Genomic DNA, 17,522 nt, shown 5'->3' on the forward strand with positions numbered 1-17,522 from the left:
CACTTATGAGTCATTTCAATCAATCAACAACTCAAAAAACATATTTTAGGGTGCAGTTACACTTTAAAGATGGAGGCTCAGGGGGAGTTTTCACTTCCTTACTGGTCCTTATAAATCTTTTTTCTATCAATTTGTATGAAAAATAGCGACACTTTACTTTACTTAAATGTATGCACTTCTTTAGAACATTACGGTTATGGTTGGTTATGGTTATGGTTATGTTAAATAGCGGTTTTGTGAGTATGGATACTACACAGAATTGTATCGGAAGCAAATTGTTTTCTGAGGTTTTGGACCTGTGGGTGGAGTGCCGGTGTGCGGGGAAATGGTCCAGTTGCCAGTGTATGGGCTGAACTCCAGCAGGTGGTGGTTGAAGCCGTTTTCAGGGGAGTAGCCCCCAATCAGCAGTACAGTGGAGTCTCGACGCACCGTCAGCGTGTGGCCCGCCACAGGGGGCAGCAGTGAGCTCTACAGGTGGAGGGGTGAGAGAGAGGAAGAGAGGTGTTGACAAAATGAGCGAGGGAGATTTAACTGAATCTTACCACTTCAGGAGCTCTGCTCCGATTAAAAAAAAAAAATCAAAAATGTATGTTGGTATAACAGGTGACAAAAACAAATAAAAAACAAATCAATCCACAGGTAAGCACCTTGTACTCTTTCCACACCAGGCTGTTCAGGTTGAGGCTCCACGTGTCACTGGCCACTCCCTTCTGTGTGACTCCACCCACCACCAGCATCATGTTGTGAGTGACAGCTGACATTAGATCGTGATTGGACACCAGAGCAGCAGCATGGTGATACTGTGGAGCAGGGGTGGAGCCTTCCTCCACTGAGCTGGTCAGCATCTGAGTCCAGCGCCTCTCTGGCACAGAGTACCTGAACCAACCACGAAACAATTCCATACCCTTCGATGTTGATGAGACTTTTGGTCGAATTACTTGAAAAAGGGGCTTACAGCTCTCCTACCTGTAGACATCTCCCAGGATGCCTTGTGAGAGTGAGAGGCCGCCGTACATCCAGAGAGTGTTCTGAGGACCAGCCACCATGGAGTGACCCATCCTGTGGAGGAATCGGTGGTCCTGGTTCTGCAGGGGAGAGAGGAAAGCATACAAATCACTGGAAGTGACTGGAATCTTACACTAGCCTATAGCTAGTGTAACTGTGCGTTCACACCGCCGGTGACTTGAGCTTCCAAAATCGCTCTGGATTGGATGCTTTGGCTGAGAGAAGCCGGCTTCCATTGAAAATTAATGACTTCCAGAATCTTTGGAAGCTCAAGTCGCCGGCGGTGTGAACGCACAGTAAGATTTTACTGTTTACCCTGTTGAAGAACATCATGTGTTACTTTATGTCCCACATGGCGATCTTATCAATACAACACTCAAAGGTCCATACTATGGCCTCACCTGGAGTCAGGAAGGAACTGAGGAGTGAGAAACACTAACAATTGCAGAATCAGTATCTAGGAGGGTCTCTGAGAACCATCCCGATCAGATTTAATTAGCATACAGACAAGGTGACAAGGCAACAAAAGGTGACCAGACCGTGGTATTAGCAACTCCTAACATTCAGAGTGTAGGAGGGCCTTTTGAAACTTTATGCGATGAGTTTGAGAAGCTCTAGGATCACACATCAAGTCACTCATGAAGGTTCACTCTTTAAGATCGGTGCCCGGAAGTTCGTCCCACGTGCTTCTGTGATAGTTACCTCCGCCAAGGAGGTTATGTTTTCATCGGGGTTTGTTTGTCTGTCTGTTTGTCTGTTTGTTTGTCTGTTTGTTATTAATAACTCAAAAAGTTGTGGATGGATTTCGATTAAATTTTCAGGGAAGGTCTGAAATGACCCAAGGAGGAAACGATGAAATTGTGAGAAAGATCCGTAACACCGTCTTGATTCAGGAGGCAGTTATGTTTTTCGTGTGGCGGTGTAATGGCCTGGTATGGCCACATGGTGGCGATCTGAATAGTTTAGGTTCAAATGTATGACAACCAACAAAGAACAATACAGACGGAGGTCTGCGCTCTCTGAGTGCTTTTCTAGTTTTTTATTGGAATAAAGCTTGAATTTGCATTAACCGAAGAAACATAATTTCCCCTATGAACACGTCATGCTTTTCTTACACTAGCCTATAGATAAAAGAAAGCAATAGGTTAACTGGTCTAAGCTACTTAACATCAATTATGCTAAGCTAAACTAACACTGTAAGATTGGGTTATTGCACGCTCAGTGAAGAGAACCGGCTGGACACGACGAGGCATCGTCCGCCGCCTCCTCCTTCCCAGAAGCCCCTTCTTCACAGCGCCGTACCCAGAAGGAGGCGTTGAAGCCCTGCGACTGGGTGGAGGAGACGTTGGCCTCAAAGTAGACGGAGATAATGCCTGGCATGGGGCAAGGGAGGAAGGATGGAGGAAGGACCAGAGTAGATTTGTGGCATGTCATGTTTGTCAGCTGTCTTGGAGCGTGAGGAGATTGTGACCGACTGATGCAGGTATAGAGTCTTCTTGGCTGAATTCATAAACAGTCAGAACTACTCAAGGTAACATGACGAACATTCAGTGTGTGTAGCGGATAGTGTGAGTTAGCATGTAGCATGTAGGATCTATCTAGCAGTAACATGATGAACATTTAGTATGTGAAACAGACTACTCCAGCCACCACAGACACATAAGAAAACATCAGGAGGAGAAGATGCTCACCAGAGGTGGCCTCCACTGTGATTGGCTGAGTGCGGGTCGTGCCACAAAATGCTCCAATCAGGTTGTGGTCGGAGTGCACCACGCCATTTCCCAGGATGCGCGGAAGACCGTCAAACACGTAAACAAAGGAATTCTGTGGGAGGGGCAGAAGAGAGAGAGATAGAGAGAAATGAACAACTGTAAATCCTAAAGTTAAAATGGAAGGGCATGCTTACCGGCTCAAACATGTTCCTAAACATATGGTCATGCCTGTGTATGTACAAAAATAGGAAAGAATTGGCACAGGCAGACACACAAGTGGCAGTGTGTTTTTGTTATTTGTGTGCATATAGGAGTTGGTCAGCACTCACGCTGCACTGTGTGTGGGAGTCCGGGTGGAGCGTGAGGGCCATGGGTGGGCAGGACTGGCCAGGCGCACAGGGCACCAGGTCCTGGGAGACGGACAGCACCCACAGGCAGTGGGAGAGGCCCACGCCACTCTGGACACCATACTCGCCCACCGCGCGGTGCCAGCCCAGAGAGGAGGAGAGTGGCAGCGGCGAGGAGGAGGAAGAGAGCACCACCGAACGGCCCTGGCACTGATGGAAACACGTGCCATCGCTCCTGAATGAGGGAAGGAGGGAGAGAGAGAGAGAGATGAGAGAAGGGGGAGGAAGATAGAAAGTAGGGGGGAGAGAGAGAGGGGGGGTTATCGGAGGAAATGATTGAGAATGGAAGGGGAGAGGGGAGGGGAGGAGGGAAGGGGAGAGGGGGAAGAGGAGAGGAGAGGAGAGCAAAAAGAGAGTTGTAATAATTTTGATTACTTTGTTCAATTTAACTGTTATTGTTGCCATGAACCAAATCTGTCTAGGAAACAAAAACTACTGACTTTTGATATTGTTTTTCAACCCCCCACACACTGTAAAAAAGGAAAAGTCAGGGCTGTCCAATTTATCGAACCATATTATGTTACAATTATTTAAAACAGTCTAGTCTTCGATGAAACACAACATTGCGTTCAAATAGTAATTAAAATTAAGTAATCCATTTTTTAAATTGAATCAAGGGGAAAAGAAATGAGAGTTTGTCACATTTACTAAACCACAAAACATGAAATTAAACAAACTAATGTTTGTCTTTCAAACATAATGTTATTACGTTGAACTGACATATTTTGTCACAGCAATGAATTTATCCAACAGAATTAGGTCAATGTGAAGCACCTAAGTACTGAACCATGGCAAAGGGATACATGGGATGTCTTGGTGTCACCATTTCATTGTGTTCCCATGAGCTTTTGCAAGAACACTGAGATAATCATGCAGCTAACAGTGTTGCCAAAAGTCTTCACATGAGTTTCTTAAAGAGGACTATGCTTAGACCAGTAGAATTTGGAGCTGGGTTGTACGCTTTGAGATAAAGCTTTGTTCTTACCATGAATGCGGTATTGAGATTGCACAAAGTATCAGTGGTTTCATTGAACATGTTGCCAATTTTAATGAATGTTTCTTCGTGCTGTGGCCAATCGTATTAAGTTTTCCTTTAACTTTGATGTTGCAATACTAAGTCTGAATGCTTATGCCGCCTGCATAACACAATGACGTTCAAATTACATAAATACTTCATATAAACTTCACTTGATCAATTTAACTGATACTGCTTGATCAAAGTGGGTTATCAAAACATGAATCAGTTTCGTAAATTAATGTGCAACCGATGTACATGAATCAAGCAAAGCCAGCTTTTTTTCAGTGTTTCTGAATGAAACTCATTCTTATTCATTCAAATAGTCATTCTGATTGAGTAATCCACCTGTCACATGCCAGGCAGCCTGGAACCCAGCTGAGCAGTCCCATCCACAAAGGGGCTAGGACAAGGACGATCATCCTCTGACGTGGGAGATGAGGTGGATGAAGTGGTTGAGATGCTCACGGCTGGCAACCTTCAGGGGCAAAGGGATATTAGAGCATTATGGTGTGAGTTTGGGTGCAATTGAACTTCATGAATGCTAGATGTCAATGTTTTTCTATTTTTGGATTTAAGTCAATCAATATGTAGGTCCGACGTTTATATACTGTAGCATTTGTGAAGTCACCCGACATCACCGAATTAGAGGATATTTCAGAACTATTAACGTGGACAGCTCCCCAGTATAATTCGGTCACGCTACAAGCATGTTAGAAAAAAACAAACTAACATTCTTAACCCTCCTGTTGTGTTAATTTTATGTTAATCAGTTTTGTGTTCCCGGTCAAAAATTACCGACCCCAGTATAGTTGATTGTAAATCCATAGTTATGTATTCACCTAATGTTGTTATGTATCTTTTAATTAGCTCAAGTCCTTGCGAACATCACATGTTTTAAAGTTCTATTTGCTATTTCTGGCCTGTAGGCCTCATTGACCTGAGCTCATACAAGTCGTTTTTTTAGTAAAATAGCATAATATATGCATTATTTTGGCTCTAATCAACATAAAGATAAATATATTGTGCTATTTATCACAGAATACTTCATGTTCAAGTTTAATAAGAACCTTTGTTTTGAAACCATTTCAAATTCCTAACAGTGGCACAAAATCACATCTTTTGTGTTCCCGGTCAAAAATGACCGACCCTATTTTAGTTGATTGTAAATCCATAACAAGACATATATTCATCTTATATTGTTATGGATCTTTTAACTAGCTTAAGTTTTTGTAAACATTACATGTTTTAAAGTTCTATTTGCTATTTATGGCCTGTAGGCCTCATTGACCTGAACTCAAACTAGTCGTTTTTTAATAAAAATAGCAAAACATATGCATTATTTTGGCTCTAATAAACATTCAGATAAAAATATTGTGTTATTATATCACAGAGTACATTATGTCCAAGTTTTAAAATGATCTTCGTTTGAAACCATTTCAATTTTTTCACAGTTGCACAAAATCATACTTTTTGTTTCCCGGTCAAAACTGACCGGTATGATTTTATTTGTAAAGAATGACCATAAATAGTCAATAGTGTGCCTTTTCTGAGCCACAACTGACAAAACTCTCTTGAGTAGTTCTTTAATAAGCTGGCACAGGTCTCCTGAGGTATTTTGACCAATTCTTTCATTGCGAATTGTTCCAGCTGCATAGTTTCCGAACATGGACATTCACTTTGAACACCCGACACAGATTCTCAATTGGATTGAGGTCTGGGCTCTGTGTGGGCCACTCCAGGACCTTGGTTTTGGTATCCTTGAGCAACTGTTGGACCAATTTTGATGTATGCTTTGGGTAATTGTCTTGTTGGAAGACCCTGCGACGACCTAAAGCTAGTCTAAGAGCCCATTTCTGCATATTATACTTCAAAATGTTCATTTTCTTTTTTCATGATACCATGCACCTGAGCAAGGTTCCCTGTGCCTGAGGCTGCGAAACAGCCCCACAGCATGATGCTCCCACCACCATGTTTAACTGTGGGGTTCAACTTAGGGTTGAAAACATCTCCCTTTCTTCGCCAAACATAAGCAACATCCATGTTCCCAAACAGTTCCAGATTAGTCTCATAAGACCAAAGCACAGACTTCCAAAACTCATTTTTTATCTCTCAAATGCTCACGTGCAAATCTCAGTCTGATAGAGAGGTAGATAGATAGATACATTATAGATTCCCAAGGGGAAATTCAAGGTTGTGATGTGCCACTCTTTGAGTAAAGGGGTTCTTCTGAGACGATGGCCCAACTTTGTTCCTTGAAATATCAACTCCAGACCAGGCCAGGTCAGCAACAATCATCTTGGCAGATGTCCGGCCTTCTTGCTGACATCTCTGACTATTTTCCTCTCCGGAGTTCTTGAAATCTTGTGCTTACAACCACACCTAGGTTTGTTTTGTAGAATTTGTCTCCTTGTACTTGGCAATAATGCAATGTACAGCAGTTCTAGACACTGTGAAATACTTGGAAATGGCAATATAACCTTCCCCCTTATGATCCTCCACTATCTTCTTTCTGAGCTCAAGACTGATTTCCTTTGTCTTTGACATGGTCAGTAGGCCTAAGAGTAGTCCCTCGATAACGTGTACAAGTGCCTTGTGCCTTGTTTCTTGGAGTCCTTTTATGCTGATTGAATGTTCGGGTATTGTTATGAAGTCAATTGACTGTACAGGAGTGGTTTGAAAGCTGATTGGTTAATTAGGTGTGTTTTGATAGCAAACAAATCACATGGGCAGAAATATTATCGACCATCCCATCATGGGGGCTAATATTTTTGACCACTATAGGCTATTTGATATTTAAGTAAAACTAAAAATGTGTTTTATATTCCAAAATGTACGCCAAAAGCTACTAAATAGCACTTTTTGTGTGTGCCCAGCAACATATGAATTGGCAAGTCACTCAACTCAATTTCATACACTTTTTGTAGTCACCCATTAATTTCTAATGATTCAACACAAGTTGAATAAAACACACAAAATTGCATCAAAGTTATCAAAAATAATTTTGTGTGTTCAGATGCCCTACGTGAACGAAGTCATGAAATGTCATGACAATCAGATTGTGTTAACTATACTTTTCAGAGACAAAATGTGCAAAATCGGACAGATTTGACCGTAACACAAGGGTTAATATGAATCATATTAATTTCGGGAAATTTCAGGAAACCAGCCCCAGTTTTTAGCCGTTCAAATTACATAAAATCTAAATAGAAAGCTAGATAAAAGGGTGGTCCTAAAGTTTATAGGTCCACGGCCAAGACAGATTGTAGCCCTAGCATAAGCCTACTCAACCGAAGAAAACATTAATGAAATAGCGCTGCCAGACATTCAACGACTTCTCAGCAAGTATTAATACGCCAGTTGCCAACATTATCTTATTCATCGTAATTGTCAGACTTGATTAAATGAATAGCCTACAGTATAGCCTACATACCCTTCTCGTATCTGTGCGTGCAGTAAGGCTGGGATTAGCTATACTTGCCGTTAGACCAAGCGCGTATGCGTGCGCCCGTGTGCGACCTGCTGTGTAGCTACTGTGTACAGACTCGCTGCAGCATTACGCACCCAACTGGAGGTCTTCACTAGGAGGAGACTACAGTAATTCAGCTATGGAAGTTGGCCATGTGCCATTGTTTACTGTCATGATTGCTCCCATCATTGATGTCGATACGATAATGCATCTTGCGGTCACTTCTTTGGAAATGATCGCCCCCTACTTTTTTGTTTGTATTGCATCTCGCGGACGCGTCATGTTCGCTTGCGACGACGTGCACGACCGACGCACCAAATGACCGCAAAATACGCGAGGCAGCCATGATACGAACACGTACGCGTTGTCTGCAGCAGCAATACTCCAATCGGTCTGACGCAACCTGCTGTGAACGGCTGATCTGATCGAAATTGGTTGACTTTAATTTAACCCTTGGTGTTCGGGTCTGTGGGACTTGTTTTCAATATTTACTAAAATAATCATTATGATTTTTATTATTGCATTATTTCATTGTCATTTGGCACTTTTTCTTTTCTATGAAGAACGAAAGATAACTTATTTTCAGTAGGCCTAAGTTATTTTTTTTAACTGGTGTTTGGGTAGGCTACTGGACCTGATCATATGTGTAGGTGTACCTACCTGTGTCCTCCTTCTAACTGGGCCTGCTGAGTGTGCGTGTGTGTGTCTGTGTGTCTGTGTGCCTGTGTGCCTGTGTGCGTGTCTGAGTGTGTTTGTGTGTGGGAATGTTGGGGGGGGGGGGGGGGGGGGGGGGGGGGGGGGTTGCGGGTTAGCACCAATCATGATCAAAAATCTTCTTTGTATTTTATATAGCCTACCTTTTTTTATCACAGAATTTCCTCATTTTCTTATGGCTGTATGGCTGTATTGGATTATATGGCCCAGGAACATCTGTAATAAAAATATGGTGGGGTTAAAAAAGTGGGAAACGGATTAATTTCAAAGTAAAGGATATCATCAATTTGAAAAGAACTGTTTAGACAACTCATGTCATGGCAGTAAACTTGAGCAGCCTATAGTTATGACTATCATATCTTCAATATCTGAGTTATGTTCAGTAAACTTAACAAGTTATCATTACAAGGCTATGTTCGTTAGGAAAATATTAAGAAACCGATTGCCTTAAAATTTTCAAGTCCTAATCTGTAAAAGACTTAAGTTGTTTAAACAAAGAGAGACAACAGTTTGATGGGAACACTAAAACGCTTTATTTGTTCTCAGTAAACAAACTTGGGTCATATTTTCTTAAAAGTGAACACAGAGGTCGGGTCCAACCACATGACTGCTAGGCTTAATCTAGGCCTACAACTTTCTGCTCTGAACCTTCTGATTTGGATGATACTAGATACAGTGAGTCAGGAGAGGATCTTCAGAGATTATACTGTCAAGATCCTGAAAGGTGTTTAGGCCTACATGTGACAATACTGTAGATGTGCTTTGCTCATTATTTCCAATGGAGCGTTAACTGCAGCATTTTCTGTTTTATTTTGCTCGGATTCTTCAATCTGACACTGAATATCTTGTTTGCCCAATAATAACTATTTTAACACGTAATATCATTGTCATAACATGCTGATTTCCTAGTGCAACACCCAAACGGGTCTAGGCACTATTGATCAACAACAGCAGGTTCTATCTGGCCTGGAAACTTGTGCACTGTTACGACCCCTTGTGCCCCCTGGTCTCTCCCTATCAATAGACCTCTGCAGTTCGCCTTCAAATAGGATCCAAAGCTGCCATCTTTGCCCATATTGGAGTTCCGGGTTTTAATTGCATTGTAAGTTAGTAGCAAAGATGAAAGTGTGTCTTCTTCTTCACCTAGATCAGCATCCACTTGAAGGCAGAGGACAAAACTTTGTAAGGGCAAAACGTCTGCATTTCCAATGTCATCATCCCCGCGAGAGTTTAACAGGTGCGATAATTGAAATCCTTGATGTTACTTTCCCATAGAAAAAATCTCAAGATACCGGATCTCTATTTCAGCAAAGATAGTGGCTTTTTTTGTAGGCAAACTTCAGAGATCTAGCCTATAGCCTATGCACGGGCAGGTAACGCCTAGGTTATCTCTTGATCAAAGACACTGTTATTCCACTAAGGGTGTGGTTACAGTATAAGGGGTCTAACCTTGCATTTCTATGGAAGAAAACAATAGGTGTTACCTAAATTACAGGGGTTCTTAGTTTCATATGACCAACTGAAGTGCAACACGTGATTAAACATTTTGCTTTTGCATTTTTAATATTTTCACGCTGACGTCACTTACAGAATATGGCTTGTCAAAGAGTGCTGTATAACCTACTCTACCTGAAAAGCTGCTGTTCTATGGCTCTGATTCAGTGAAACGACTTCCTTGATGCTACGTTGTGGTTTCGGTGATCTATGCCGACAGGGGGCAGCACATGATCACGTGATCTCACATCCTGATATTTGTGAATGAGGAAGTAAGTCAGAGTGGACGACCAGGAAAGAAGTTGGACATGAGAAGACGAATTTTCGACTTTTAACTGTTATATTGTATAATTTTGCTACGCACATTTGAATAGACAGGCACGGATGCCTGGGTATTTGTAGGGCAGTGTATAACTAGTTGAAAACAGAACTAGGAAAGTAGTTAGACTCGATCTAGTGAAAGCGAAAGTAAACTGGCGTAAGCGTACACGTTACTGTCGAGAAGTAGAATAAACGTAGGCAAGGCTACATATAATCATGGCTGATGATGACATTGCAGATAGACCGTCTGCGCTGGAAGAAGATTTGACCTGCCCTATATGTAGGTGTGTTTTCACGAACCCAGAACTGTTGTCTTGTTCGCACAGTTTCTGTAAACTATGTTTGGAACAGGCCTGGAAGGGTAAAACGAGGAAGGAGTGTCCTGTATGTAGGCACAACTGTACTGATGAGAAGCCTATCGTTAACCGCGCTTTGAAGGCTGCCTGCGAGAGCTTCCAGAAAGGATGTCGTGTGCCTGGGTCCCAGAAGCTGGTGTGTGGAATGCACAATCGCAGTTTTGAGCTCTTTTGCATAAAAGACGAGGCACCTGTGTGCGTGGAGTGTTTAAACCTTCACCCGGGGCACGACCTTCTTCCCCTGGACCAGGGTGTTCCTATTTGTAAGGTGAGGCAGTTGTAGTGAAAGTTGTTCCGAATTTGAGTAATTTGCATGAATAGCTGTGTGGTGTGACTACCTGCCATAGCCTACTTGGACGTTTATGGTTCAGTTCTAAAACCGAAATGGCTGCGTTGACACGCATGCTCACTCCATTCTTCATTCGTTCTGAACTCTGACCTCAAGTGCTTGGCTCAACAAGTTGTTACATGTATAGCCAACACAGCATAGACTTATCACACACACACACACACACACACACACACACTTTATTTTTATTTCATTTCATGCATATTATGTTTTTTGCTGTCAAAGACAAGCTAATAAGATCTTCGTCCTGTGCTAACTCCTTAATTCCCCAGGAAGAGTTGAACGTAAAAGTTGGCATCTTGGAGGATAAAGTGGAATCTTTCAAAAGGATGAAAAAGCGATATCAGGATACAATTGCATTCATAGAGGTAATACAAGCCGCCTACCTCAAGTCAAAATCTCACTTAAGGTGATTTACGTAAAATACGTTTGTTTACTTCACTGACAAACTTATTGCTGTTGACAGCAGTTCATTACCAGACCAATAATAATAATATGCAGAGGTCTAACTAAATGAATGCAAAATAAGCCCAATGCAAAGACTGTGTTAGAAAGTAGGATCTCTCACTATCTCTGTGCCATTCACATAGCCTTTGCTTTGTTTCCCCTGCCCTCTCAGAACCAATCACAGACTGCTGAGAAGACGATCAGGCAGGAGGTTGTACGCCTGTGTGAGATCCTGAAGAAGGACGAGGAGGCAAGGGTCCTGGCGCTGAAGAAGGAGGAGGAACAGAAGAAGCTGGCCGTCAAAGAGAAGGTGGACATCCTGGACCGAGACCTCGCTGCGCTCAAGGAGCTTATCGATAACACCAGAAAGGAAATGGGAGGAGAGGAACTGGACTTGCTCCTGGTAAGAACGCCACACAAGACTTGGCCGTGTGTTGTGGGTTCCCCTTGGTTTCAAGTGAGCCCGCGAACTATCCAACCCTTCACCTTACCCCTCCACCTCGATCAAAATGAGAATTGAGATGGCCCTTGATCTCACATGAACGCGCAACACCAAGGGGCAGGGGGAAGGGGAAGGGGTAAGACAGAGTATTGGGATTGAGCCTATGACCAATGCCCTGTGGCTTTTATGTCAGCTGACCAGGGGAGATCTGTATATTTTAAATAATTCTCTGTTTGTTCAGTGTTATGTAAAGTCTCCATCTTGACTGCCATATTTGTTATTAAATGGTTCTTCTGTTCATTTCCAGAACTTCAACAAACTGAAGCATAGGTAAGTGTCATCATATTTCTATTGGCATACTAGGTCATGTAACGGCTTAAGAATGATTTGTTTCAAATGAGGTGTAACACATTCAGGTCACTGCTAACCTGTCCTATCTAGTAAACCCTGTAAAGTGAGACAGCTAAAAGTAACAGCACTACTTTAAAACAGCCGTTTTGAAGGAGTTGTTTGCAGCTTGGAAAATATCATTGCACCCCATACAGCAGTACTGCACTTAACTGCAGAATTGCAATATTTTGGACAGAAATATTGTGCATTGCAATTGCAACTGCAGTATAACAATAACCTTTTGTACCCCATAAATGTAGGCCCTAGTTGTTTTTGAGCTGTGCTTATGTTCTGTCATTGTGCATCACAGTGCAAAATGGACAGACGAAGGCCCACAAAGGGACCAGGCTGAGCTCATTCACGTGGCCAAGCACACTGGAGCCGTGGGCTACAAGATCTGGGAGAAGATGCTGACCCAAGTAGAGTGCTGTGAGTAGCCCTGAGCAGCAGTGTTGCCAATTAATTCAGAAGTTGGAGTAGGCATAGAGTGTGTTTGTAGCTGCCATGCTATCTTAGGTTTGTGAGGTCGGCTATAAAAGAGTTTGAGTCAAGTCATGCAAGTAAACACTGACAGCTTAGATCTGAAAACATACGTTTAAATGCATTGAAAGTTACTTTGGAAAAAAATAGTCTGCTAATTCTAGTCAAGTTTGCCAGTCAACTTTACACTGTACTGCTTTTAATCACATATGAACTTCAGTTACATCCCATCCTTAATCCATGGAGTTTATTATGACGTTAGTCCACGCTTTGCAGCTTCAAACTCTTCGGGGCAGGCTTTCCACAAGGTTTAGGAGTGTGTTTATGGGATTTTTTGACCATTCTTTCAGAAGCGCATTTGTGAGGTCACACACTGATGTTGGATGAGGAGACTTGCTCTCGGTATCTACTCTAATTCAGGATTCTGTGTAGGCCAGTCAAGTTCATCCACACCAAACTCTGTCATCCATGCCTTTATGGACCTTGCTTTGTGCACTGATTTACAGTCATGTTGGAACAGGAAAACTTGGGAGCATGGAATTGTCTAAAATCTCTTGATTAATGCTGAAGCATTCAGAGTTTCTTTCACTTGAACTAAGGGACCAAGCCCAGCTCAGGGATAGACCCGTCCTGTTCCAACATGACTGCACCAGTGCACAAAGCAAGGTCCATAAAGGCATGGATGACATGAGGAGTTTGGTGTGGATGAACTTGACTGGCCTGTACAGAGTCCTGACCTCAACCCAATAGAACAACTTTGGGATGAATTAGAACGGAAACTGTGTTTCGAGTCTCCTCGTCCAACATCAGTGGGTGACCTCACAAATGCTGTTCTGAAACGCTGAATGGCTAGTTAGCAGAAAGCAATGGTATTACCAGAGAGGGTAAGCGGAGCGAGAGGCGCAAACGTTCGATCATTTCCGCGTTCTGTCTTCGCAAAGGGGAGGGGGGCTAAATCCCCCTTTAAGCAGACCTGTTAACATTCGAAGTCAACTGAACTGCTTGCCAATCTGACAGAAATCGATATCCCACTATGACGTATTTGCGACACGCCTCTTTAAGCAGACAGGAACTGTTCGAATTTTTCTTCCATAGAGATGCATTATGTTGCTCTTGTCAGTAATTAAGGATCTTTGGTATTACATTCATGATCTCACAAGTGCCATATCATGGAAAAGTTAATTTTCCCTGGTAATTGATTTAAAACATGGGTTTCTCATGACCATTATTAAAATAGGCTACTGGTAATGAGCATTTGATGGTTATGCTTTGTGCTCTGACTGAAGTATCAGTAGCGAAAACGTAGAGCTACAAAAGAACAATACTTGACAGTCAGAAACATTTAATTCCAACGGACTGGTTCTTCCTCGAAATTTGATCCCCTCTCCAGTTTTGTCTCAATCATGCACGACTCCGTGTGTTTTGCCAATGGGCTATTGGGCTAAACTGGTTTTGGAGCATTATTATTGAAGTAAGTAGTCATTGGCTGCCAGGTAATTAATTGTTCATGTAGATGTCCAGACAACCATCAGGGGGTGCTAAATCTGTAAAAATGGACCATTTTATTCGAAAGTTGTAACTGGCCAATGGGAATTCATTTCTTGTCTTCACCTTTCTTTATGATTATAGCACGATCTGATAGTGATTGACTGGGTGATTGGGCACTGAAGTTGATATTCGGGTATATTTCTACTGGCATACTGGGTCATATAATGGCTTGAGTGATTTGTTTCAAATGAGGTCTAACAAATTCAGGTCACTGCTAACCTGTCCTATCTAGCAAACCCTGTTAAGTGAGACGTGTTGCAAACAGTGAGTACATGGTTACATGGTACAATACATGGTTTTGTCATTTCTTTTATTTGCAAAAGACAGTCATGAGGTTTTGCCACAGTCAATGAGCTTTGCCCATTGCTGTCTCGAATGATGGTAAATGAACAATGAATTCATCATGGGTGTACTTTTGTTCCATTGTTCCATTCACTTCCTAATACAAAAGCATCAGTGAATGTCATGTGTGTTTGATTGTCTGATTGATGTGTGGTCCGCCATCAGTGCCCGTGATCATGGACCCTAACACCATCTCGCCCTGGCTGAGCATCACCCCCGAGTTCAACAGCGTGAAGGAGAACAAGGAGCGGCAGGCCTTCCCGGACAACCCGGAGCGCTTCGACCCGTGCGTCTTCGTGCTGGGCTCGGAGGGCTTCGGCGCCGGGCGCCACCGCTGGGACGTGTTCGTGGGCGACAACCCCAAGTGGATCCTGGGCGTCTGCCGGGAGTCGGTGGCGCGCAAGCGCAAGTTCACCGTCACCACCAACAGCGGCGTGTGGACCATCGGGCTGAGCAAGGGCGTCTACAGCGCGCTGACCACACCGCGCACCGCGCTGAAGGTGGAGCGCCGCCCCGAGACCATCCGGGTCAAGCTCAACATGGATAAGGGCCAGGTGTCCTTCTGGGACGCCAGCAACGGCGTCCACCTCCTCACCTACACCGACACGTTCCCCAACCGCGTGTACCCACTGTTCGGGCCCGGCTTGCACAGCACGCCCATGGCCATCAAGCCCTCCAAGGTCACCATTCACCAGCAGTAGCCCATCGCATCTGCAGCAGAAGCAGACCAACACACGATTGTCAATGAAGAGTAAAATTGAATGTGTCTCTGGATGGCTAATGATAAAACTGCTTTATGCCTTGTTTCATTTTCTTTAAGATTTTATCACTTTTTTTAGTTCATCTTGTCTTTTTTTTTTGGAGAAGGGTGTTTGTGTTAGGGAATGGGGTGTTCTTGCTGAAGACAGCACTCCAGTTCCTCTTGGCTGGATTGTATGCTCTTCACTGTTGATAGTCTGTGAATTCGCCACTGGGGGGGCAGAGTAGCTGCGCTGATATGAGCTAAAGCCACAGCATGGCCATTTTTTTAACATTCATTTAACATTCATTTACACCATTTTTTTCCCTGGTATGTGCCAGGCTGTCATTGAATATGTGGCATTGAAGGCTTGCACTGTGTCTCTCATAACATGGCATACAGGCTTGAAATACAAATGTCTGTGGAAGCATGGCATGCTATTGCAGGATTCACTAAGCATCAACTGAAATAAAGTGAATACTGCATAGATGTGAAAGAATATTAATCAGAAAAATGATTCTTGTTGCAAATTATTGCAATACATGCCAGTTGAACATTATTATTGTTATTATTATTATTATTATTATTATTGTGTTATAGATTATTACAAATTCCAGACATTACCTCTTAGAATGGGTTTGATGATGTATCTGTGTTTTGAAAGCTTGTTGATATTAAGGAATAATATAATATTGATCATATGCTGTTTTAGCCTTATAAAGGCAAGGTAAACACAAATCTATTTTGACTATAGTAACCATGGTGCACAGCCTTAAACAGGAAGCTTTCATATTTTTATCATGGTTTGTGCTATTTTGGGGAAATTCCAAATAAGAAATGGATGACTTTGTGGCTTTTTTAAATGGGCTATATTGAGGTTAAAATTGAGTAATGTTGAATAGATGTGTGAACTCCTGTAAATCTTTGATGGCAGAAATATAATGCTTGCATTTACAAAGTACGTACTGTAGGTAAGCTCATAAATAATCTTTTGTTAATTTGTAAGCCTCACAAATCTAAATCTTCCTGTAACAGATCGGGACAATAGCAGGGTGAAAGTGTGTGGGATTGATGATGTACTAATATCATACACATGATGTAGTTGTTTGACAGTGGCATTTATCCCAAATGGCTTCATGTACACTGATTTTTGTCATTGCTTTTAAAGTGGGAGGTCTTATGTTTTTTGTATTTGTCTTATGTTTGTCTTATGTTTTGAATTTATAGTCAAATGCAAAATCATCAACTTTATGTGCCATTTATGATTCTCACAAAGCTTGATCATGTGCCTGATTTTTTTCCAAGAGAACACATGAATGCATAAGAATGAGAATAATAAAGAAAAGCTTTTTGATGAAGTCAAGATGTACGGTTCACTGCCATATCTAATGTCGCCATCTTTTAGGGATACCAACATGAAACACGCTTTCTGCCTGAGAGAACAAGGCAGGTAACACAGGAAAACCACCAAACTGCAGCAAAAAAGAGATGGGGTTTAAAACGCACAAACACGCACGCACACACACACACACACACACACACACACACACACTCCTGCAAATGAAAAGCGCTGTATCCACAGACACAACTGTTAAAGATGGGTTAAGACACAAATGATGACTTATGTCTCACCCTCAACTGTTTACATATGTTATTTAATACATGCTTACATAGGCATTGCAGCCAGAGTGAGCGGCGCTTCTCTACCCTCTCAGAGTGATTTACCAGTGACCAGCACCTAGCCGCACCTGCAGTTAGCTTGGCCATGCCTACCCACCTAGCTCTCCTCTCAGGGAGGCTCTAGTCAGGAACACCACAGTTCACTACTGTTCGCCAGATTACCTGCCCTATCAGTGACGAGAGGGGATGGTACAATGTGTACATTTATTTGCAGCAAAGGTATGCCCACACTGTTTCCTGACTGCCAATGCAGTTTAGTGTCAGTTTAGAAAGTATAAGGGAAGTTGCAAGTATTGTTATGAATCCCTGAATAATGTGATTTTACTGGACCAATTATTTCAATGAAAGGAATCCCAATCGTGAGTGACGCGACTGAAACTTTTTTTTCACTTCCTGAAAAAAGTTGTTTACCAGGCTAGTGTTGAGTAGCCTAGCAGGAAATTCAGTGCGTGTTAGTGTGTGTGTGTGTGTGTGTGAGAGAGAGAGAGACGACTGTGTTGGCTGTTAATTTCCACACTCACTATGACAACTGCTAACAATACTCATACTGCCTGCTTTTAATGAAAAATCTGTGAATGTCATTGACATTCTGCATATGCAACATATACTTTC

At 42.5% G+C, this 17,522-nt stretch overlaps 3 protein-coding genes across 3 annotated transcripts in view; 1 reads left to right on the plus strand and 2 right to left on the minus strand.

The window, feature by feature from the left end:
- Positions 1 to 1,080, minus strand: part of LOC134082949 (multiple epidermal growth factor-like domains protein 8) — a 7,556-nt gene extending 6,476 nt beyond the window's left edge. Inside the window, exons 1-3 of the mRNA XM_062539014.1 lie at positions 967 to 1,080; positions 648 to 876; positions 297 to 468 (exon numbers count right to left, since the gene is read on the minus strand). Of these exons, the coding sequence (XP_062394998.1) occupies positions 297 to 468; positions 648 to 876; positions 967 to 1,058 (493 nt within the window). The 5' untranslated portion in view covers positions 1,059 to 1,080. The remainder of the gene's footprint in view (positions 1 to 296; positions 469 to 647; positions 877 to 966) is intronic.
- A 1,143-nt stretch (positions 1,081 to 2,223) lies between these two features.
- LOC134083400 (multiple epidermal growth factor-like domains protein 8) lies at positions 2,224 to 7,763 on the minus strand. The gene is made up of 5 exons (XM_062539728.1): positions 7,621 to 7,763; positions 4,488 to 4,617; positions 3,047 to 3,299; positions 2,697 to 2,829; positions 2,224 to 2,378 (listed from the first exon to the last, which is right to left on the minus strand). Exons 2-5 carry the CDS (start codon positions 4,559 to 4,561, stop codon positions 2,224 to 2,226), a joined length of 615 nt encoding a protein of 204 aa, XP_062395712.1. The 5' UTR covers positions 4,562 to 4,617; positions 7,621 to 7,763.
- A 2,295-nt stretch (positions 7,764 to 10,058) lies between these two features.
- trim35-28 (tripartite motif containing 35-28) lies at positions 10,059 to 16,588 on the plus strand. Its single transcript, XM_062539015.1, has 6 exons — positions 10,059 to 10,761; positions 11,115 to 11,210; positions 11,462 to 11,692; positions 12,039 to 12,061; positions 12,432 to 12,550; positions 14,657 to 16,588. The coding sequence occupies exons 1-6, from the start codon at positions 10,354 to 10,356 to the stop codon at positions 15,190 to 15,192; spliced, it is 1,413 nt and encodes a 470-aa protein (XP_062394999.1). The 5' UTR covers positions 10,059 to 10,353; the 3' UTR covers positions 15,193 to 16,588.
- The last annotated feature ends 934 nt before the right edge of the window (positions 16,589 to 17,522 follow it).

This window comes from Sardina pilchardus, chromosome 6, assembly GCF_963854185.1.
Source record: "Sardina pilchardus chromosome 6, fSarPil1.1, whole genome shotgun sequence".
Classification (NCBI taxonomy): domain Eukaryota; kingdom Metazoa; phylum Chordata; class Actinopteri; order Clupeiformes; family Clupeidae; genus Sardina; species Sardina pilchardus.